Raw genomic sequence first — 24,193 nt, 5'->3', positions numbered from 1 at the left:
AAACTGAATTACACTCAAACCACTCGGCAAAACCAAAAACCAACATGCTCACCAAAACCAACCCACTCCAGCAAAACTACACACACACACACACACACACACACACACACACACACACAAAGCCAGGGAAATAAAAGAAATAGAGATGGTGGGCACATGATATTTTCCCTTCATTTTGTGGTGATTAGAACATGGTTAGCAAATATCCACTTGCTCCCCCATCATCTATAAGGTTGGTCTTCGTGATGTGGCTTTCTTTGGCCAATGAGCATTTTGGTGAATGTGATGTGAGCGAAAACCTGAAGTATGCCTGCACAATTAGATTTGCTCTCTTGCACTTCTGTCATCTCTGTGAGAAGGACATCTATCAGGTAGCTCCTGGTCCAAGAAGGATGAGAGACACATAGAGCAAACCAAATTCATAGCTTGGAGCCAAGTCCAGCCACTGTCAATCAAAGCCTGGTCAACCCACAAATGTGAGTGAGAGATAGAGGTTCATTACTGCATGACACTGAGGTGTTAGGGTTGTTGTTATGCAGCATTATATGACAATAGCTGACTGATACATTTCCCTTCCTAAAATATATATATATTTTTCTTGCTATAGCTCCCATAGCCCCAGGGCTGTTTTGAACAAAGTGCTATTCCAGCCAAGCAGCTGTACTTCCAGTAAGGGTCTCTGTACACTGGGCCATCCATGTCTTCTTCCAACCCCTCCTTCCCTGTCTCTCTCTCTCTCAGCCCAGGAGTAAACCATTTGCATTTGTCAGACCCCTGGGTAATTAGATGACTTCTAGAATATGTGGTTAGGTAACATCTTATGTCCACAGAACTGAATTTCCCACTTACCAAAATGGACTTAATTTCTTCAGGAGTGGCTTTGGTTTGGTTCATGAGCATTTCCTGAGCAATGTCCTTTCTGTTTTCTAGCTTATTCATCTTATCATAGGTGTCAGTATTTAAAAGAGACCATCCAAGAAATTGTGTGAGAGTCTGAAACGGATAAAAGGTGATTCTAATTCTCTTCAGTGAAAGGAAAATTGGTTTGGAGGCAACAATCTGCACGCTTTTCTATCCATCTCCCTTCCATCATCAACCACCCCATTCCTTCTTTTAATTTAAGAAAAACATACTAATAATCAGCTTCAGACAATAAAACTGGCTGAATTATTGCTTTTTAAAGTGTACCATGCACCATGAATAGAAGAGAGAGGTGTTACCAACACCAGTATAGTCAAGCAGGACCTAAAAATTAGGCAGGGGGCTGGGCGTAAGAATAAGAATAAGAATGAGAGGGAACAGGAAGGAGGAGTGGGAGAAAGAAGAAGAAAATCCTCTTTCCTGTTTTCCGAGTATTATTACAAATTTTGGTTAAGCTAAAATTTTATACTTTGGTAGAAAATGTTGCAGTTTATAGAAGTCAGGAAATAGAAACGACAAAATAACAACATATCGGTTACAGCTATGTGTGACTCATGTCTTAATGGCCCTTCAAAATATCATTCCAGAATAACAAATAATTACGTGCCCTCTCTTATTTTGTGAATTGCATTGACTTCCATTATCTTATTATTGCACTTGCCTCGGTAATGTATTCATCATGCTCATCGAAAGGTTTTCCATCCTTCCTGTTGTAAAATGTAGCCACTCCCACAATATCTTCTTTCTTGTTGACAATAGGCAGGGACAAAACATTCTTAATGACCCAACCAGTTTCGTCTACAGGTCCTTTCTACAAACAAGAAGGGACCTCAAGTTATTTTTTTGCCTTTTTAGTTTGAAATAATCATAGATTCACAGGATATTACAAAAGAAATGTACAGAGAGATTTCAGGTACCCTTCACCCAGTTTCACACAATGGTAATGATGGTTAGACAACTACAGTACATTTTCTACCGTCTTGTGTAACTATAGTACAATATCGAAACCAGAAAACAGACATTGTACGATCCAGAGCTGATTTGGATTTTACCAAGATTTGTATGCAGTTACTTTTGCACATATATGTGTGTGTGTACATATAGTTTTATGCAAATTTATCCCTTGTGTAGATTTTCAACCACCATTAGAATCAAGATACAACACTATTCCATCACTACAAGACTGTCCTGTACTCCTCCCTTCTAGCTACCACCCAACCACCTGTCACTTAGTTTATTTTAATTTAAAGAAAAAGGCTGGGCACAGTGGCTGGAGCCTGTAATCCCAGCACTTTGGGAGGCAGATCACCTGAGGTCAGGAGCTCGAGACCAGCCTGGTCAACATGGTGAAACCCCATCTCTACTAAAAATACAAAAATTAGCCAGGTGTGTTGGTGGGCACCTGTAATCCCAGCTACTTGGGAGGCTGAGGCAGGAGAATTGCTTGAACCCAGGAGGCAGAGGCTGCAGTGAGCCAAGATCGTGCCACTGCACTCCAGCCTGGGCAGCAGAGTGAAATTCCATCTCAAAAAAAAAAAAAAGAAAGAGTAATCTTTTGGTGTTAGATGTGCAATTCCTACTTTGTGTCAGAACATGGCTAGGACCATGCAGCCATTATATGTACTCTAGCACATCCAATAGAGTGAACTAGAACCAAGTGTCTGTTTTCTGACAATTCTAACCTTTTCCCTTTCTTTCCCAAGCCCGAGTGATGGGAAGTGCTTCTTACCACTATGTTACCTCACTGTTCCCTTTACACTTTTTCTATCTTCTAACACCTGTTTAGCTAATTCCTTAAATAAAATTCTCCCGTTAAAATACTAGTGTGGTTTTTGTTTTTCTGACTGATCCATGAAGATAGTCTTTCATTCTGTGGTGTGTTGAGTTGAGTAAACATTTGTCAAGCCTCTGTGGTATGCCAGGAACTGGGGCAGTTGCTGAAGGTACAAAGAATAAATCACAGGTCTTGCCCTCAAGATGCTTAGGGTCTAGTCGAGGGATGTAGGCACGAAAGTTTAGGAGTGTTTCTCAAAGTGTGGTCCAAGGACCATGTGTAACAGATTTGTTTTAGCTTGTTTAATTTTTTTTTTTTTTTTTTTTTTTTGAGACAGGGTCTCACTGTGTCACCCAGGCTGGAGTACAACGGCACAATCTTGGCTCACTGCAACCTCTGCCTCCCAGGTTCAAGTGATTCTCCTGCCTCAGCCTCACGAGTAGCTGGGATTACAAGCATGCCCCACCAAGCCTGGCTAATTTTTGTATTTTTAGTAAAGATGAGGTTTTACCATGTTGGCCAGGCTGATCTTGAACTCCTGACCTCAAGTGATCCGCCCGCCTCAGCCTCCCAAACTGCTGGGATTACAGGCGTGAGTCACTACGCCTGGCCTGGGCATGCATCTTCAATAAGCTTCCCAGGTAATTCTGATGCCCTCTGAAGTTTGAGAACCATGATGTAGCATTTGCACAGTATGTAGCTAAGGCAAAGATAGACAAGCACTCAACACACCACATTATTTGTTCTTGAAGACTTCCCTTGGCTTACTTAGTCATCCTTACAGGCCCCTGTTAAGTCTTGGCTCTCCCATGAAGCCTTTCTAATTTTTCTAACTCATAAAGAACTTTTCTGTTTTGGAATTCCAACTGCACTTATAGCCTGAACCACAATTTAACATTTAGACTGAGCATGTAATAAGTGCTCAATCTAAGTAATTTGTTACTACTCTATGTAGTCATTATACCTGGAATGAAAAGCAGAGGAACCAAACCTCAACATCTGTCTCCTGATGGTCAAAGCTTTACAAAAAAGATGCAGTGCATAGTGCTTGCAAAGCCTGCATCTTTGGAAAACAATAAGAAATATTTATGTACTTACACCATCATACGAACCAAGGACAAAATCAGTAATAGAAAATATATCACATGCGTGTGAAAGAACTTCATGTGTATTTGTTAAAGCTTCCAAAATAAGCTTTGCTGACTGTTTCTCAGTATTTCAGGAAATACTCATTTGCTACCAGTTCATATTCTTCTGCTTTGCCATTAGTTAGACCTTACTGACAGACAAGTTACAGAAGGAACCCAAGGTTTAAGAAAAATTAGTAGGACAAAAAACTGAGGAAATTCTATACACTTTTCCTCCTGTGAATTAGGACCACTTTAATTGATGTTAAAGGAAGACCCCTTAGTCCACTTCGAGGAACCCTATGGCAGGCAGAACAATGGCCCCCAAAGATGTCTATATCCTAATCTCTGGAAACTGTGAATATGTTATCTTACACAACACAGGGGAACTAAGGTTGCAGATAGAATGATGGTTGCTAATTAGCTGGCCTTAAGATGGGGAAATTAGCCTGGATGTTCCAGGTGGACCCAATGTAATTACAAGGACCCTTAAAAGTAGAAGAGAGGTTAGAATCAGAATGGCAGAAGGAGCTATGATGACGAAAGCAAGGTCAGAGTGATGGTGCTGCTGGCTCTGCCAGGGGAAGGGTCACCAGGCAAGGAAGGCGGGCGGCCCTGAGAAGCTGGAAAAGGCAAGGAGATGAATTATCCTCAGAGCCTCCAGAAAGCAAGAGTCCCACCAGCGCCGTGATTTTAGCCCAAGAAGACTCATTTTGGAATTCTGACCTCCAGAACTGTGAGATAATACATTTCGTGTGGTTTTAAACCACTCAGTGGCAATTCGTGACAGCAGCAATAGGAAATGAATCCATTATGCCCCCAAGAAACATAGTGTGAGAACCACTGCCTTTGCAGGTTTGCTCTGATGGCAGTTCTTTTTATATCATTGGCTTGTCTATCAAACTTCTCAGGTGCAAAAAGGAATCGTAAGAAACAGGGTGGGGCCTGAGCAGGGAGAGACAGGATCAGAAGACGGAGCACAAAAGGAGGATGGTGGTTTGGGGAGGGCGGTCACCCGTCCTAGTCCGCTGTGCGGAATGATGCACAGGTGATGCCGTTGAAGAGCAGTGGGGAGGGAGGCTGGGGGTGCTGAGAGAGACATCAGACAGAGATGCAGTCCCGACCCTTTGCAAAGGAGAAATGGAAGGATGGAAGGTTGAGGGGAGCCCCTTAGACCACCGTGCTGTTCTGAAACTGTTTGCAGAGCTGTTAGGCATTCCTAGGGCCCAAGCTGCCTGGCAGGGGATCTGGCTGTCTTCCAGGAGCAGGCCTGCTTTACTGTCCCTGCCACACTTAGTTACCAATTGGGAGTGGCCTGTGGAGCGTGTGGCCTCAGCACAGATGTGACCATGGATTTCAGGCCAGCAGCCATTGCACGGCTACACTTCCCACAGGTGGAGATCTGAGAAGCACATTTTCATGGGCACCACAATGATGTGTCCCAGAGAACTGGGAAATCCCTGTGGCCTGGAGGTTTATCCCACACTGGGGACTCCCCAAGGCCCCAGGGAGGCCCCAGGCCTCCTCTCTGCCCAGGCCATGAGAGCACATCAGAGCAGTAGCTGCAGTGGAGCATGAGAGAAAGCAAAGGGCCTCACATTTCAGAGCAGCCTGCGTTCTCCTGGGCCAGCTCCATTCCCACTCCCTGTTTAGACAATGACTGCTTAAGGTTCAGACTCTAGAAAATCATTGTCGCCCTTTTGCTGGCATGCATCCTATTCTGACATCCACCTGCCATAAATATAGGGGTCAGGCCTGGGCACAGCATGGTCACAAATAAGCTTCAATTGCAAGGAGGAAGGAGCTAGAGCAGCCATATGGTGTTTACATGTTTTCCATGTCAATCAGCAAAGGGAGGAGCAGGCAGATGCACGTAACGAAGCAAGTGTGTACAGCTTTCCCCAAGGTGTGGTGTGGTTCTGCCGCTAAGGAGGCACGCTGCAGCCTGGGGAAGGCTGGCTTTTCCTAAAAGGCAGAGATGGGGCTCTGTATGTGAGATAGACAGAAAAACAGACCCCAACGGTACCCACCGGGGAGGGCAGTCTCTATTTGTGACTGAGATCAGGGCTCTAAGGGGATGTTTTTTTAAATACAGGACAGAGAATAACAAGTGCCCAGAGGCAGAAAATAAGAGGCTGTGGAGCCAAATGCCAGTTTATCTCTAACAGTCAGGTTGGGAGGAGGTGACAGGTGGGGAGTGGGTGGCAGGGATGACAGGTGAGGAGGGATGGGCAGGTAGAGAAGGGAGTGGCAGAGATGACAGGTGGGGGGTGACAGTTGGGGAGGGGGTGGTGAAGATGACAGGCTGGCCCTTCTCGTGGGCTGGATGAACTCGGGGGGTGGGGAGGGATCAACTCGGGTCTGCAACCAGGTTCCAGCAGGAAGCCCTGATGAGGAGAAGTGGGTCAGCTAGAGTAGCACATACAGAAGCTGATTCTTGGGAGCATCTGGTGGTGAGTGGAGGCAGATTCCCCAGGCAGTGGGTCTCTGCACAGTGGAGAAGGAAGGATACAACCGAGTCTAACAGCAGGAGAAGCTCTGAAGACTCAATCAGAATTGTTGATTTTCCTGAGAACAGTTGCAATAAGCTGCAGGGAAGGGCTGCTGAGAAAACCACCAGGAGAGTAGGATTCAGGATGTAGGAGGTAGCCAGCCATTCATGCATGCAGAGAACGTTTATTGAGCATGAATGCTGTGCCAGGAACTGTTGAGCCCTTAGATCAGGGGTCCCCAACCCCTGGACTGCAAACCAGTACTGGCCCATGGCCTGTTAGGAACCAGCAGGTTGTACAGCAGGAGGAGAGCAGTGGGTACTCAGGCGAAACTTCATCTGTATTTACAGTCACTCCCCATTGCTCACATGACCGTCTGAGCTCCACCTCCTGTCAGATCATCAGCAGCATCAGATTCTCATAGGAGTGTGAACCCTTTTGTGAACTGCGCATGTGAGGGATCTGGGTTGTGCCGTCCTTATGAGAATCTAACTAATGCCTGATGATCTGAGGTGGAAGTTTCATCCCAAAACCATCTCCCACCCCACCCTCATTCTGTGGAAAAATTGTCTTCCACAAAACCGGTCCCTGGTGCCAAAAAGGTTGGGGACCACTGCCCTAAATGACCAGGAGTGTGAGCAAATGGAGGAGTGGCAGGTCCCCTCCCTGGCCTTCTGTCTTATCTTTCTTTTCTTCCTTCACTGAAGAATCTGCTACTTGCTGGCCCAGCCAGGGTGAGTGGGAGATGGACCCGTGTGTGCCTGTGGCCACACCTGAGCATCAGGCGGACTCTGGGGGTGGAGGAGAGGCGAGAGCATCCACTCCTCTACCCCAGCCCCAAGAGGTGAGGCCTGACCCAGAGTGCAGTTACCTGAAATGTGAAGTATTCATCCGCAGGGGCATTCATCATGTTACAGATCTGGAAGGCAAGAGGAGACAAATGGTCTGAAATATTGTGTAGTGGAGCCCTCTTGATCCACAAAGCAGAATAAGAAAGAATGCATTGGGAGTGAGGATTTCCTACACGGCTCTTGACTGCTTGCGGGCAAATGGACCTCAACTAGGCCACAGCTGCTAACAACTCATTCAAGATGGCTTCCCTGCTGCTAATTAAATCACTGGAGGATATGTGGTACCGTCTCTGCCCCTTCCCACTCCCCCAGACTCCAGGGAATCCCCTTCAAATTCAAAGCAACAGGCTGCTCAGGCCAAGGGGAGGAGAAAGCTGAGAAATCCTAGCTCTGCTACAGCCAGTATGAGCAGCAGAGCTAGGATTGCTTTTCTTCTTCTTCTTCTTCTTCCTAAAGTGAGATTTGGGTTAGAAGATGATGGTTAAGAGGCAGGAGGAAACAGCCAGATAAGTTTTCAGTTACACCAAAGTAAGGATTCAGTGAGAGATATCACTTTACTTAGTGGAATTCACAGACTATTGCTCACATCTATAAGGACAAGAAATCACTCAACTTTGGGTCATTTTAAGTTTTCTGTACCTTGGGTCATAATCACAAATGGATCTTAATAAAAGACCATGTCTTTCCAAGAGATAATTAAAATCATAGCATTTTATTTGATTTTATTTTTTATATTTTATGAGATGGAGTTTTTGCTCTGTTTCCCAGGCTGGAGTGCAATGGCGCGATCTCAGCTCTCTGCAACCTCCACCTCCTGGGTTCAAACAATTCTCCTGCCTCAGCCTCCCAAGTAGCTGGGATTACAGGCACCCACCACCAAGCCCAACTAATTTTTTTATTTTTAGTAAAGACGAGGTTTCACCATGTTGGCCAGGCTGGTCTCGAACTCTTGACCTCAGGCAATCCACCTGCCTTGGCCTCCCAAAGTGCTACGATTACAGGCGTGAGCCACCACACCCAGCTATCACAGCATTTTAAAGCCAGAAGGGATCTTAGCAATTAAGTTCATACTTTAAAAAAAAGAAGAACAAATGGAAGCCTAAAGAGGTTCAGTGATTTGTTTAAATCTATGGGATGGAACTAGAACTGTGAGCTCCAGAATGGGTGCTGGGGAAATCAGCTCTCCTGGCTGGGAATTGGGGAAATCCTTGGCTTGTATCAGTTGCCAATTTCCATGGTCCCAATTCTCTTGCCATGGGAGATTTCAAGCTGCCAACAGTTTAACAACTTGCTCACAAAAGTCCTAAAAAACTAACAATCTAACAAGATCTAAGTGGGCTCCCTCCTTAAATCCCCACCTCACCAAACTCTGCCTGCCTCTCGGCCCCAAGGTAAGTGCTTTCTGAGAATAATTGAATGAACCATGTCTACTATTTTTGTAATACTCTTACACAGAAAATGCGAGAATCTTTCAAAGTTTTTATAAGCATATATAGCCTAAAAATTTAAGGAATCTTTCATGCCATGCATTAATTTCATGATCTAACTTGAATAAATTAAATCATTTGATGGGCTGAGCACCCTTCAACTGTGTTTTTGAAGAGGCAAAAAGCAGCCTATTCTTTTTTAAACTTTTCATCAGCAATTATCTGTTTTAGTCCTTTCTTTGAAGAACATTATGTTCTAAATGTTATAAGAACATTTACAGGTGGGTCAAGACCTTAGAGGCCCAAGCTTTTAACTCAATATTGAAAAGTTCCACATCCCACACCATCCCCACCCCATCCCCCACATTTATGCTTTAAAAAATTGACTGATGTACTTGAGATAGAATTAAACCCAGTCATTAAATCATAGTCATTGGATTCCAAAGGATATCTGAAATGTGTGTGGCTGCAGAATAAGAAATTGAGGGTGGAGGAACCTTTCTCATGCTGACTAAATATTTCTGTGTAGAGTTCAGAAGTCTCCAGTTAATCTACATTTGACTGTCAAGATTCTTCTCTCCTTTGTCCTATGCCAAAGGAAGTGATCATCTAGCTTTTTTTTTTTTTTTTTTTGTGGAGTTTCACTTTGTTGCCCAGGCTGGAGTGCAATAGCGCGATCTTGGCTCACTGCAATCTCCACCTCCTGGGTTCAAGCAATTCTTTTGCCTCAGCCTCCCAAGTAGCTGGCATTACAGGCATGTGCCACCACGCCCAGCTAATTTTGTATTTTTAGTAGAGACGGGGTTTCACCATGTTGGTCAGGCTGGTCTCGAACTCCTGACCTCAGATGATTCGCCCGCCTCAGCCTCCCAAAGTGCTGGGATTACAGGCATGAGCCACCGCGCCCGGCCCATCTAGCTTTTATTGGATGCATTCTTGCTTTCACAATTGTATCTATCTCTTAGCTAATAAGAATTTCTTGCAATATTATTTAAAATTTGAATTTGTTCAATAACTTACAAATCCATTTTCAGCAACATATGTTGGCAACCCACTAATGAGTGTCCAGTGGTCTGCAGGAGGCGTCCTTGGGGAAGAGAAGAAAAAAAATCATTGCAATATAGAGAAATGCAATATGTGCAAAAATACAACGGCAACTGCGGCAGCAACTTCCTGCCAATACTCACGGAATCACTTTGATCTCTTCTTTTCCATGTAAAATGTAATCAATGATTTTATAAAAGTTGACTTCCTAAGAAAGAAAGAGGATATTATGGGAATAATGTTATTTCCCAAAGAAATCATTTTTCATTGGGGAACTTGTACTTTAAAACTCTTACAAATAGAACCTTATTTCCCAACCACATTATATTATAACATAAATTATCAAACTACTTATATCCTGACTACAAACTTATAATAAAACCAGAAATATTATTGGCTGTTTATCTACATGCACAGGCTAAAATAAATTTTGTTTTTAAAAAGTTGAATTGCCCCCAAACAGCTTTTGGGGTGGGGGGGATCTTTGGCTACCAAATCATCAGAGAGTCTGTTTTTATTTTCAAGTGATCCCTTTTGTTGTCCAGAAATACCTGACATTAATAACTTCACTAGAACAAATCATGTAATTTCTTAACTGTAGTCAGTTTTATATTATATATAGTGACCCGTACCCTCCTTTCATCAGTGACTTATCTGAACAGGTGCCTCAGAAACAGGAGGTTTCACTGCCAAAGCTGAAAGGGACTAGAGAATTATTCTCTCTGTTTCATGGGGCAGATGATGAATCTGAGGCCTGGACACAATCCATCCCCTTCTCTTTCCTGTGTGCTATGGACACAGGGGTTTCTGCCTTCATGAAGCTTGCAGTCAAGGGGGAAAGTAAACCTAACCCAACCCTTCCTTAGAGATTCTAATCCCACATATCTGAAGAAGGGCCCAGGTACTTCTTTAAAATGTTGTGCAGGTGGCTCTGATGCATCCCTTCCAGTTGGGAACCACTGGTCTACCAAGCCCTGGCTTTATAGAAAAGGAAACGGAGAGGTTCAACAAGGAGTTAAGGCAGGGGCCAATCAGCTCTAGCTTGGGGCATAGCTGGGACTAGAACCTCAAACTCCTTGTCTAGTGCTGTTTCTACTACTCCAGGTCTTCCCAGGCCAGTGCTCTATGCACTGTGGCCTCTTGATTTTAGCACCTGACACCATGCACAGATGGCATCAAGGAAGACATTTGCACGTACCCTGCCATCAGGTGTCTTTGGACCTTTATAAGGTTCTACTTCTCCAAGCTTGATTGGCCATTCATCGTAGAATTCCTGGAGGCAATTAGATTTAAGTATCATTAAACACACTGTTCCATGACCTACCATATCTTATATGAATTTTATGTGTTTGTATATTTTATGTTAATCTACGTAATTCTGGAATTTTAGTGCTGAAAGATCTACAATTCCCAGCAATACTGGTTAGGAATTTTTGACTGTTAACACGTTACTTAACCTTTTACATCTGTAAAATAGGGATAACAATAGAATTTGTGCTAAAGAATTGTTGTGAGGATTAAATGAATAATACATATGTAACATCTACCCTGGCACATAGTTCAAAATACTCAATGTATAGCAATTCTTTCATAGACAATTAAGCTAAATCTGGTTTAAAAGGCTTGGCCAAGGTCACACAGAGTGGCAAAATGTTGGTTGCTTTACCCAACATTCATTCTCTGTCTTTTCCTTGCTAGCATAACCTGATGCGATTTGAGTATCAGGTGGTAATTTTCCATCAGACCACAGCCCATGAGTGGTCTACATGAGGTGCCTAGATCAGTTTAAGGGCAGGTATGTGGCCCAGATCTGGACATTGAAGAAGGGGGAGAAGTCTGCTGAGGGACTACTGGCAAAAGGTATTCCTCAGATAAAAGCTGATGAGAGTGACATTTGGAGAAAATGCCTCCCAGTTGTGTCATGCCTATGTGCCAATGATTTGAGCTGCAACAGCCATCTTTCCACCATAAGAGGAGGCCTCACCAACACGCTGCAGGTAGCAGAGACCTTGCCAGGAAGAAAGAGAAAGCACCTGGACTTTAATGACTGCACTGATCTCTGAATCAACCAGTACTAGCGCTGCCCTACCTTGTTAAGTAGGAGAATAAATATCATATTGTTAGAGATGCTTTTAGCTGTGTCTGATGTTTCTTATAGCCAAAAGAATCCTAACCAACATACTCAGCTACGAAGTCCCAGAACCAAGATCAGAACCCAGCTCTCCTAGTGCTTCATCCTATGTTTATCCACTTAGAACAATTACTCTGAAAAAATAACTTCCAATCACATGAATATGAAGAAATATAAATAAGGCCAGGTGCGGTGGCTCATGCCTGTAATCCCAGCACTTTGAGAGGCCAAGGCGAGCGGATCACTTGAGGACAGGAGTTCAAGACCAGTCTGGCCAACATGGCGAAATCCTGTCTCTACTAAAATACCGAAAATCAGTGGACGTGGTGGTACAGGCCTATAATCCCAGCTACTGAGGCATGAGAATCGCTTGAACCTGGGAGGCTGAGGTTGCAGTGAGCCAAGATCATGCCACTGCACTCCAGCCTGGTGACAGACCAAGACAGAGTCTCAAAAAAAGGAAAGAAAACAAAAGAAAAAATATATAAATAATATGGTATCGTTAGTTATTTTGAACTAGAAGGGTAGCAACAGAATTAAAGAAGATGACACAAGGGCATTATATTGTGAATAATATTACATGTTTCAATATTTCTACTTTAATTAAATTTTTTTTAGAATACAAAAACCTAAAGTTGGTAAAGATAATATTGATTATCCACCTACTGTGTAAATTCTAGACACTATGTACATATAGTGTTTATATATATAAAAAAATATAAAATCTCTAATTCTCACAATTGATAAGAGAGATGTCCTCATTTTACAGATGAAGAAGCCAAGAATCAGGTAGGTTAAAAGACTTGCTGACAAGAAGAACAAAATCAAAAAGCTGACACTACCTGACTTAAGATTTGCCATGAAGCTGCAATAATCAAGACAGTGTGGTATTAGTGAAAGAATGGACAAATGAATCAATGAAACAAAATAGAGAACCCAGAAATAGACCCTTACAAATATAGTTAACTTGGACAAAGGCGCAAAGGCAATGAACAAAGGATAGTCTTTTCAACAAATTTTGTTGGAACAACTGAACATCTACATGTAAAAAAAGTGAATCTAGAAACAGAACTTGTACCTTTCACAAAAAATAACTTGAAATGGATTATACACCTAAATGTAAAACACAAAAGTATAAAAATTATAGGAGATGACATAGAAGATCTAGGTGAACTTGGGTTTGATGAGGCTTCATAGATACAACACCAAAATCACAATCCATGAAAGAAAAAATATAGAAAAATTGGACTTCATTAAAATTAAAACCTTCTGCTCTACAGCAGACACTGTTAAGAGAATGAAAAGATAAGCCACAGACTGGGAGAAAGTATTTGCAAATCACATATTTGGTAAAGGACTTGGACCCATAATATACAAATAACTCTTACAATTGAATGATAAGAAAACAACATAATAAAATGTGGGCAAAAAATCTGAGCAGCTATCTCTCTAAGAAGATATACAGATGGCAAGTAAACATATGAGAAGATGCTCAACATCATATGTCATTGGGGAATTGAAAATTAAAACAACAATGAGATACCACAACTGATACCCCAAATACTAACATCAGCAACTGCTAATACCCAAAATACTGACATTAACAACTGCTGGTGAGAAAGTGCATCTGGTAGACATGCAAAACAGTAAAGTCACTTTGGAAGACAGTCTGCCAGTTTCTTACAAAGATCAATTTGTCTTACAGTATAATCCAGCAATTGCCCTATTCGGTATTTACCCAATTGAGTTGAAAACATGTAGACACACATAAACCTACCTACAATGGTTATAGCAGCTTTATTCACAATCACTAAATATTAGAAGCAACCAAGATACCCTTCAACAGGTGAATGGATACACAAACCTGCCATACAGTGGAATATTATTCAGTGATAAAAAGAAATTAGCTATTGAGTCATGAAAAGACATGGAGGAAACTTAAATGCATATTTCAAAGTGAAAAGCCAGTCTGAAAAAGCTACATACTGTATGATTCCAACTATATGGCATTCTGGAAAAGGCAAAAACTATAGAAACAGCAAAAAAAAAAAAAAAAAAAAACTGTGGCTACCAGGAGTTTGGAAGGGGTGAGGAAAGGTTGAATATGTGAAGCACAGAGGGCTTTGAGGCACTGAAAGTAGTCTGTCTGATACTGTAGTAGCAGATATATGACATTACACATTTGTCAAAACCCAGAGAACTGCACAAAGGATGAACCCTCATGTAAACTATGGACTTTAGTTAATAATAATATATCAATATTGATTCATCACACCACACTAATGCAAGATATTAATAACAGGGAAACTGGGAGAGGAGATTGGGAGGGAAGAGGAAACTCCGTACTTTATAATCAATTTTTCTGTCAATACTACTCTAAAAATAGTCTATTAATCAATGTAAAAAAAAAAAAACCAGACTTGCTGAAAACCCATACTACTAGGAAGTGGGAAAACCAAGATTCAAGCCTACATCTTTTTTGCTCCAAGACACACACTTTTACCTCTGTTCTTGTGATCAATCATGACTAATTATTTACATAGTGTATCTGTTTTTTAAGGATCACATTTCCTGTGATGTGTGTTTTATAGGCGATGTTAGATGAGAAAAAAATGTGTAGAATAATAAGAACCTTCTCCTTGGTCATGTCCAACAGTCCAATGGAGTATCGTTCACAGTTCAGATATGTTCTAACCGTGTAGAGCGCTTTGTGAAACTGTCGCTCAACATCTGTGAGTTCTTCAAATACTTTATTGGCTGACCACATAAGGATCTGAAAGTAGGTATCAAAAAGAAAACAGTTAGAATAAAGTATGCTATGGAGAGATAGAGCATTCACCACAAGAAAACATGAGGTGCATCAAATAAAATAAATGCATATCATTGGAAAGTGCAATTCTGATTTTGAACATGTGTACATCCAACAAACTACTCAGATCCTCTAGGTGAGATGATGAGTAGACTTTTGCAAGGCTGCGGGTCTATGGAGAGAGAGAAGCTATGATTGGTTCCTGTGTCTAGATGTTTTGGCTCCAAAGGGGAAGTGCCCTGAAATGGGATGCAGGGATGGTCCCTGGGCGGAGAATCCAGTATTGGTGGCCCACTGGCTCCTGCTGGCCCTGATGTGGAGAGAGCCACATACCTCCTTCCATGCATCCTGAGCTAGTTGGAGGTAACCTTACCTGGAGAATTCAAACGGGAAGGGACCTCCCTCTCAACCTCTACTCGTGCATTGTACTGGTGAGGAAACTGAGGTCCAGAGAGTGGGCCAGACCTAGGTATCTTAGGTACTAATAGTGCCCTTTATCCCTCTGTCTCATGGAGTTAAGAATAATATGCTCCTCAAATTAATAGGTTTACCATGACCCAGGAATTTCTACAAGCTTTATGTGAGAGCTAATCACTAATAGTCACAACAACCATCTGAAGTAGGTACCATAATTGTCATCACCATCTCATAGACAGAAATGCCAAGTCCACTCAGGATCTAGATTGAAGAAAGCCAAGCCAGTTGTGCACACAATTGGAGAGCTTGGGGTGCAGGGGAGTGTGGGTGGGGAGAGTGGCAGGAAGATCATGAGAGGACACGTGGGACTGAAGTTTGGGGATCGGCTCCACGTGGCTTAAACCCCCAGGAGGAATAGGAGGGGTCTGAATTTGTTGTCTCTGGGCGGTTTTGTCAGAATAGGTCAGCATGGAATGACTAATGCTGCCTTCCTTTTACCTGGCTTCTTCGGGATTCAATATTGTACATGTAGCTGGTGTGATGAAGCCTTAGGATGATAGACACAAAGTTGAGGTATTTGGAAAAGACCTACAGACGGCAGAGAATAACAAGTTATGGTTGTGATATCTTTTCTTTGGTTATACAACAAATAAATTTCCTGAGCCTCCAACCAGATGCCCAGGGTTAGCATTACCTCTTCATCCTGTTTGGAAAATTCAGATGCATTTACTTTGTTAACTGCCATGATCACAGCAAGAACCTCCTTGCCCACCACGATCGGGGTTGCCAGCAGGTTCTTAGTGACATACCCAGTTTGCTTGTCCATGAAGTCAGAAAAATGGCTGTTCTGAAAGAGACAGTCACATATTTGTCAAAGTGGCACAAAATCATAGAGTGGTAGATCTAGGGATGCTGACAGATCATTCTCTCTCACTTAAATGCTACCAACAGATAACCAGGGCTCCAGTACAGTGGTCCCCAGTAAACAATCCCACTCCACCTGCCATCCTATGACTGCATAGAATGGAATTGCCCATTTCAGAATAAGCGCTGCCAACCTGAGCTATGGCCTATTTAGGTTAGGCTAAGGTTGGGCCAGAAGAAAAGAGGTGATCAGACAGCCAAGTGAAAAGTGAGGTGCTAAGAGGAAGAGAGGGGAAGGCACAAGGTTACAATAGACAGCAAGTACATGCAGGGAAGGAGAGCACAGCTAGGAATACAGACACAGTTCATAGAGCGCTTCTCTCTCATTACAAAGGGAAAACATGCACTTGAAATCATCAACCCATATGTCATAACATAAAGCAAAAATTATCATTGCCCCCAGTTCCTTCCAATCTAGCCTACTAGAAGAAATCCGTGCTAACTGCTGGTGTGTCTCCTATGCCTTTCTCTATGCTTGAACAAAGAGTTTTCTATTTTTTCTAAAATTTCCTTTTCTAATTGCTTATAATAATTTCATCACTTAACAGTGTCTTAGGGACTTCCCTGAAGACCAATGCATACGGATGTGAACTCACCTCTTAGATTCGTGCACACTACTCCACCCTGGGTGCTTTACGATCCACTCAACTGTCCTTTACTGATTTTGCCTGTGTATAGTTTTCCCCACTACCAACAATACTGCACTAATCCTTCTTGCTTTTATTTTTATGTGACAGATTCCCAAAAAAGGAAATCCCTTTTGCTGGATCCACAGGAACATACAGTTTTTCTTTACATAGATTACTTTGATGAAAGGTTCACATTCTGAGGCTGGGCAGGGTGGTTCACGCCTGTAATCCCAGTACTTTGGGAGGCCAAGGCAGGCGGATCACCTGAGGTCAGGAGTTCGAGACCAGCCTGGCCAACATGATGAAACCCTGTCTCTACTAAAATACAAAAACTAGCCAAGTGTGGTGGCATGCCCCTGTAGTCTCCGCTACTCAGGAGGCTGAGGCAGGAGAGTCGCTTGAACCCGGGAGACGGAGGTTGCAGTAAGCCGAGATCGCGCCATTGTACTCCAGCCTGGGCAACAAGAGCAAAACTCTGTCTCAAAAAAAAGAAAAAGAAAAAGAAAGGTTCACATTCTAACTTCCACTGACCCTGTGTGAAAGGACCAAGGACTACCCTCTTGCCAGCATCAGATGCTTATCAGGTTTTTAATGTTCTACCAAGCTTATGTCTTCCATTCCTATTTTTTTTTTCTTTCTCTGGGAGAGAGGAAAGTGGATCTTCCCAGATTCAGACCTCATAGAGTAGATTCAAGAGATAATTCTAATCCACTGGCCATAGCAGAGGCTGAGTAATGAGTCTGGAGAAGCGCACAAATGGAAGGGCTTGAGAAAAAGGTCAAGGAAGGCAATTATCTTATTAGCTATCATTTCAGAGAATCGCCACTCACGGTGGGTTTAGACCCAGCCTTCCTTGGGTCATGACATTCTTCCCTTTGAACCTAGGACTTCTTCAATTAGAACTGAACTTCAGCCTTAACTCTGAGACTCGTTGGCCAAAATTAGTGCGGTATTCCTCCCACAGTTGTATTATTTTCATTTCCCTGTGTTGGCAGTGCTTCTAAAAGCAGCACAAACCTTGCAGACTGGATTCTGTCTGGTTTCCCATAGAAAAAAATGTGAGAATTTTCTGGGTGTGTCATTTCCAGGCCAGAGTTTCCACCAGGGAACAAGGGCTGGTTGGCCAATAGAACTCACAGAGCTCAAATGAGATTAGCAGTCCTGAGATATGCCTCAGAATCACCTGCAGATTAATGCAGCAGATGCACTGAATCCTAATCTCCTACAGTGGAACCTGCACTTTTACGTGGCCCAGGTAATTCTTAGGCTCAACCCAATGGGGAATCACTCCTGCAGAGGATCACCAGAAATGGTACCGCTCTCAGAGGAAATATGTGATGTAAAGGGGATAAAGGCAGCCCCTCACTCCAGATCTCTTCTATACCTTTCCCAAAGTGGAAACACACAAACCAACTCTTGAGGCATCAGCATTGCATAAAGGCAAGGAAGGTATTGGAGTCAGACTTTCTTGGCTGAAACTGGGCCCCAGTGTACTAGCTGTATGGTCCTGGGTGTGTTACTTACCTTCTGTGTCCTCGTTTTGTAATCTGAAAATAGGGGTAATGCTTCCATCTACTGCCTAGAATTCCTGATGTGAAGATAGAATAACATAGGATAGGCTGAGCACTTAGAAAAAAAAAGAGTATCTGGCACATAGTATTCAGTAAGTACTAGGAAGAGAAACTTAGTACTTTTCTAGGCTTTCCTGAATGAGAAGTAGTTCTTTTGCAATTACCATTTTGCTTCTAGTTTTAATTTTTCTAGCCAGTTCAAATCACTGAAGAAATCAGATGCCCGTAGCTGGATGTAGGCCTCCCATACCGCGGAGCACCCTTCCTCCAGAAGGCCAGCACACTCCCTCACTCATGCCACCAAGAACCACATTTCTTTTCTATCCATTTTATCTGTTACCTCTCTCTGTTTCCCCATAGCATCTTCACCCTCAGACCAAAGTGTCTGCAGTTTTTGTTAGATTCTTTCTCTTAATCCACTGCTTGTCTAGGCCAGCTCCCATTGTTTCCCTTCCACCCTGTTATCCATGCAGATCACATCACCTTCATTTACACAGCCTGGGCACTAAAGGAATCATCAAAATACCAGAAACGTGCACCATGGGGTGAAGTTAGCCAGGACTTCTTTCTTTCTTTTTTTTGAGACAGAGTTTTGCTCTCGTTGCCCAGGCTAGAGTGCAATGGCATGATCTCTGATCACTGCAGGCTTCACCTTCCAGGTTCAAGCGATTCTCCTGCCTCAGCCTCCCAAGTAGCTGGGATTACAGACACCTGACACCACACCTGGCTAATTTTTGTATTTTTAGTAGGGACAGGTTTTCGCCATGTTGGCCAGGCTGGTCACAAACTCCTGACCTCAGGTGATCCGCCCACCTCAGCTTCCCAAAGTGCTGAGATTACAGGTGTAAGCCACCATGCTTAGCTGGCAGCACTTCTTTGCAAACACATTTCACTCTGCAGCTTCAAACTTAATGCCATTTTATTCCAGATTCTAAACACAAGGAAATGTTAAGTTCAATGGACTGTTTTGAGAAAATGGCTTGTAAGTTTCAAAATTTGATACTTGCTTATTATTGCATCTGAAAGCCCTAGATAAACCAGCCATTAAGTTACAGGATGGGGATGGGGGAGGGGTTTTTGTGTTTTATTTTCTCTAGCTCAAAAAATCCTTAGCGAAGTTTCTTTGCATAAATCCTGCGTGTGTCCCTTGATGGTTCTTCAGAGAAGCCCTTGAAGGCAGCTGGAGAACATTGTTTAGAGCAACAGGAGGCCTGATCCCTCATCAGATGTCAGTATTGCTAAATCCTGATTAAACACCCTTAACCCCTGAGATCCAAAGCAGAAGTAGAGGAGGAAAGGAAGAGAGAGGAAGGAGGACTTTTAAACCACAGTCAGAATCAGGATCACCCATAGTTTATGGACAGCTTTCCGAATAGAGAAAAAAACAACTTAAAGAGGATATCTCTCAGTTTCCTGTTGTTAAAAGTCTTCCTCTCAGCACTTTGGGAGGCCTATGTGGGCAGATCACGAGGTCAGGAGTTCAAGACCAGCCTGGCCAACATGGTGAAACCCTGTCTCTACTAAAAATACAAAAATTAGCTGGGCATGGTGGTGCATGCCTGTAATCCCAGCTACTGGGGAGGCTGAGGCAGGAGAATGGCTCTAACTTGGGAGGCAGAGGTTGCAGTGAGCCGAGATCGCGCCATTGCACTCCAGCCTCGTGACAGAGTGAGATTCCGTCTCAAAAAAAAAAAAAAAAAAAGTCTTCCTGCCTTCAACTTGTTTTAAAACAGGCAATAATCACTGACCCTTTTTTGGCCAACCATATCCAGCTCCTAAACGCCTACTGGCATAATGACAATATTATCACAGCTATCATTTATTGAGCATCTACTATGAGTCAGGTCCTTTATATACATTTAATCTGTACATTTGCTTATCTCCATTTCTTAGGGGTAGAAACTCCATCACACAGTTACTAAGTCACAGACATGGATCTTCACCCAGGTCTGTCTGATGCCACAGCCCTCTCCCTATACTAGTGGCTTCCCTGTTACCTTCATGGACCCTCCAAGGTTGGGAGTATGTAGTTCTGTACCTTTGTCTAGGTGTGAGAAGTCTTTCCCTCACCTGCGCCCACACTGCTAGCCAGAGGAAAGTTGTGTGTGGTCAGGGATATTATAGAAAGAGGGAGGCCTCCAAGACCTGAGTTATTGCCCCAGATCTGCCACTTCCTGTCTACCTAACTTTGAACAATTCCTACTACACAGGCTGGAAATAAAAAATATGATCCTTGTCAGAGAACGTTGTTTAAATTGTCAAGTGCAATGAAAGGGGGAAGAATTAATCAGATATTTCATTTGAAACATTGGTTTCTACTTCCTTTCCCGTTGCAAATCTTACTGCAGCGGCTAAAGCACGTGAAACTGCAGGGGTGTAAGGTAGGCAAACAGCACTGGACACATACTCAGCCACCTCCGTTCCAACCCTTCTCATCCACAGACACACACCATGGACCCGGGGGAGATACAACTCCTATGGCCTCAACTTCCTGTCCTCCATAGGACAGAGTTGGGCTAAAGACTTCATAAGCCCCTTCCATCTCTAATATTCCACAGTTGATTTGAAATTCACTTCCTCCTCCTGTATCTGCTTACCCAACAGAGCAGTGGTTTTCAACATTGGCTGCATATTAGAAGAAGCTGGGGGAGCTTTTTAAAAATACCAATGCCTGGGCCGGGCGCAGTGGCTCACGCCTGTAATCCCAGCACTTTGAAAGTCCAAGACAGGTGGATCACCTGAGGTCAGGAGTTCAGTACCAGCCTGGCCAACATGGTGAAACCCCGTTTCTACTAAAAATACAAAAATTAGCCAGGCATAGTGGCGCACCTCTGTAGTCCCAGCTACTCAGGGTGCTGAGGCAGGATAATTGCTTGAACCCGGGAGGCAGAGGTTGCAGTGAGCCAAGATAGCGCCATCGCACTCCAGCCTGGGTGATGGAGCAAGACTGTCTCAAAAATAAATAAATAATAAAATAAAAATACTAATGCCTGAATTCTAATCTTTGAGAGTCCGCTGTAACACTAAAGCCACCAATATGGTTTTGTGGATTGTGTTTATTTTTTGAGACAGGGTTTCATTCTGTCACCCAGGCTGGAGTGCAGTGTGTGAACACAGCTCACTGCAGAGCCTCCCAGGCTCAGGCCATCCTCCCATCTCAACCTTCCAAGTAGCTGGGACTCCAGGCACACACCACCATGCCTGGCTTATTTTTGTATTTTTGGTAGAGACAGGGGTTTTCCATGTTGGCCAGCCTGGTCTCGAACTCCTGGGCTTAAGCCATCCACCCACCGTGGCCTCCCAAAGTGCTGGGATTACAGGCGTGAGCCACTGCACACAGCTTAATATGGTTTTAATGTACAGCCAGAGTTGGAAATCCCCACTCTAGAGAGAAAAAAATGTGAAGAAGCAGTTGAAATGAAGAACCAATGAGGTCTCGTCTTTCTCGTGAGCACAGAACCGTATGTGTCTTCAACACACATTTCTCTGTGTCCCACCCAGAACAGCCAGGAGTCCTCCAGAGAAGAGAGGAGAGACTCCCCACTCCCAGATGAAGTGCTCCGTCCATGCCGTGATGCTCACCATGGACAGCCGCAGACCAAAACCACCTCCAAGCAGCTCCATGCTCTTATTTCCTTCTCACCACAGAGAACTGGGCTCATCAAAGTATAACAGCAGAAATCATTTTACCCATCTCTTCTTTAAAAGCCTTTCAAAAAATTGCTGAATGTCACTTTTTCAAGTTTGATGTGCTAGCAGGGATGGGCTCAGTTGGGGACCCTCAAGGAGCGTATTCCCATGAGAAAAACCTCAGGATGTGCAGACATTGCCTTCCAGTTGGTTGTCTAGAGAACTTTGCCCTAAGGATGAGCATCCATTTAGACACTTGAAGCAGCTGCAGTCAGGCTCAAAAGCAAATTTAACCCAGCTTAAACTTACTGAAAGGAGGAATTATTCAGGACTGAAGCCCTACCAGGCCCCATGGTAACCCTTGCACCTGAGCGGTGTTCTGTGGTTGTTTGCAGAGAGCCGCTCGTGTTTGATGACTTCCACACCTCTTGGGTCCGTGTGACCCTCCCCCTATAATCAGCTTCAGGAGGCATTTAGGAGATTATCCTCCTGCTTCTCCAGCTGCCCTATTCACCCCTGCACAGAAAGCATTTCACAAGTTGTTCCCATTCAACTCTCTTCCATCATAATCCACTTTTCCCTTTTTGTTAATGGTAAACTGTAATAATGGACCACATGTGTAGAGAAGGAGCTGCCAGGAGAATCTCCAAGCTGGTACCCTTGATTATTGCTGAGGGGAGGGATGATGGGTGATTAGCATTTCCTCCTCTGGTTTATTTGTATCTTATAATTGTTTAAAAATGAACATGTACTCTAATGGTAAGAATAAAGTTTTTCTATTTCTATAAGGGGCATCTCAATGCCTTGTATTTGTGCAGTATGCTGTTGGTCTTCAAGAGGGTCCAAATGTCCCACTTACATGATTGGAATTCATTCTTGAAAGATCTGGGTTATAGAGCAGTGGGAGTGGTCAATTGCACTTAACCATCACCTAAATTCACATATGTAATGAATTCCAAATTTGAACATCTGAACTTTCAAATGGCATCATTTTTTCTCTTTGCACATTTGGTCGATAGATGAAAGAATTGATTTACTAGCAAAGCCATCCAAAAAACCTGAATGTTTTCAAAGGACTGTGAATGAGAGGCATGGGGAGCAGTTCACAAGTCTTGGCATCTGGGCACGTTGGCCCATCTCCCTAGTGGGGTAGTTTGTTTTGCTGGTGTTGCTGAGAAGGAAAGTCCCCCAGAGCACTGGAGGAGGCGTAAGGGAGGGTGTGTGGAATGCACCAGGTCCAGGTAGGATCACCTGATAAAATGCCAAACTTTACATGGGACATACTTATACTTCAGAAAATAATAATTCATTGTTTATCTGAAATTCAAGTTCAACTGGGCAACTTGAAATTTCATTTGCTAAATTTGGCAACACTAGGCCTGGGTGATCCTCTTCCCTGCCACCCACATTCCCCCGGTTATTGCCAAACTAATGCCACAAGGATAGCACTATCTCTCTTTCCCATTTGTTCCTCCCTGACCCTGCCAAGACCTCTGCCCCACTGTCATAAGGCCACCTACCTTTTTCACATCTGGGACATTATGAGTTTTCTTCGTGTGAGCAGCCCAACCCACTATCCCAATGTCCAATGGAAACACAACTTCTTTGTCAGGGCCCACCAGGTTGTCCTCAAACTTGGAGGTGGGGGTGACATCCAGCAACCTAGAGGCCACCTCAGGTATGCCGTTCCGGGACCGGCACAGGAACATGCTGCAGCGGTCAGCCTGGAGCAGGTGGGCCAGCCTCTGCAGGGCCCTGTGAACCCCCTGCTCTGGGGTGCCCCCCTCCTCCTGCACGGTCCACAGCAGCTCCAAGCACAGGGCCGACTCCTCCACCTGGGTCAGCTCAGAGAAGGACATGCTGGACTGGACTGGCACCTGGCTGTTCTTGAAGATTTCTCCCAGCACCTCCACCCGCAACTTCCTGTCAAAGTACTCCTTGGCAAACTGAGGGTTCTCCTCCAGGTATTTCTCCACGGCATCTTGGTTGATCTCACCCATGGTGTGGCTTGCTTTGCTGTGTTTGTTCAGAAAGGACGACCTTCAGAGCACTACCTGAGGCAGAGTGATGAGAAGGAAATTCATCCTGGTGGAAATTACTGAGGAAACCGTAAATGGTCCCTCATAGGACTTCCAAAGGTCAAGCAGAAAGCAGAGCTTTCAAACTGCCTGTAACTCTTGGGATGTGACAGAAGGCCCTGGCTTAGGGTGGGATTCAGGAAGCACAGGATTAAAGAGTTCTTCAGGACACTAAATCCCTGAGCATTAGTAGCTCATAAGTCCCTAGCGAATCTTCAGAGTATCTTAGATCAGCCCAGCAAGTAGCAAGCTGAGGTGTCTATTCCAGAAAAATAACTGAATGTCGGCTGCTGTCCACAGCAAGGAAGAATCACTGACATATCCATGAATGACACGACATTGGCAACAATTGGCACTTTGAATCGTTC

At 43.6% G+C, this 24,193-nt stretch overlaps 1 protein-coding gene across 1 annotated transcript in view; it reads right to left on the bottom strand.

The window, feature by feature from the left end:
• PDE6C (phosphodiesterase 6C) overlaps window positions 1-23,747 on the bottom strand; it is a 55,443-nt gene extending 31,696 nt beyond the window's left edge. The window contains exons 1-10 of the mRNA XM_003825372.5: window positions 23,268-23,747; window positions 15,688-15,840; window positions 15,492-15,581; window positions 14,400-14,540; window positions 10,835-10,909; window positions 9,780-9,844; window positions 9,613-9,679; window positions 7,186-7,233; window positions 1,583-1,732; window positions 850-993 (exon numbers count right to left, since the gene is read on the bottom strand). Coding sequence (XP_003825420.1) covers window positions 850-993; window positions 1,583-1,732; window positions 7,186-7,233; window positions 9,613-9,679; window positions 9,780-9,844; window positions 10,835-10,909; window positions 14,400-14,540; window positions 15,492-15,581; window positions 15,688-15,840; window positions 23,268-23,747 — 1,413 coding nt within the window. The remainder of the gene's footprint in view (window positions 1-849; window positions 994-1,582; window positions 1,733-7,185; window positions 7,234-9,612; window positions 9,680-9,779; window positions 9,845-10,834; window positions 10,910-14,399; window positions 14,541-15,491; window positions 15,582-15,687; window positions 15,841-23,267) is intronic.
• Between the last annotated feature and the right edge of the window lie 446 nt (window positions 23,748-24,193).

This window comes from Pan paniscus, chromosome 8 (assembly GCF_029289425.2).
Source record: "Pan paniscus chromosome 8, NHGRI_mPanPan1-v2.0_pri, whole genome shotgun sequence".
Lineage (NCBI taxonomy): Eukaryota > Metazoa > Chordata > Mammalia > Primates > Hominidae > Pan > Pan paniscus.
The sequence above is the reverse complement of the archived record's forward strand: the minus strand, read 5'-3'. Positions and strand labels throughout refer to the sequence as shown.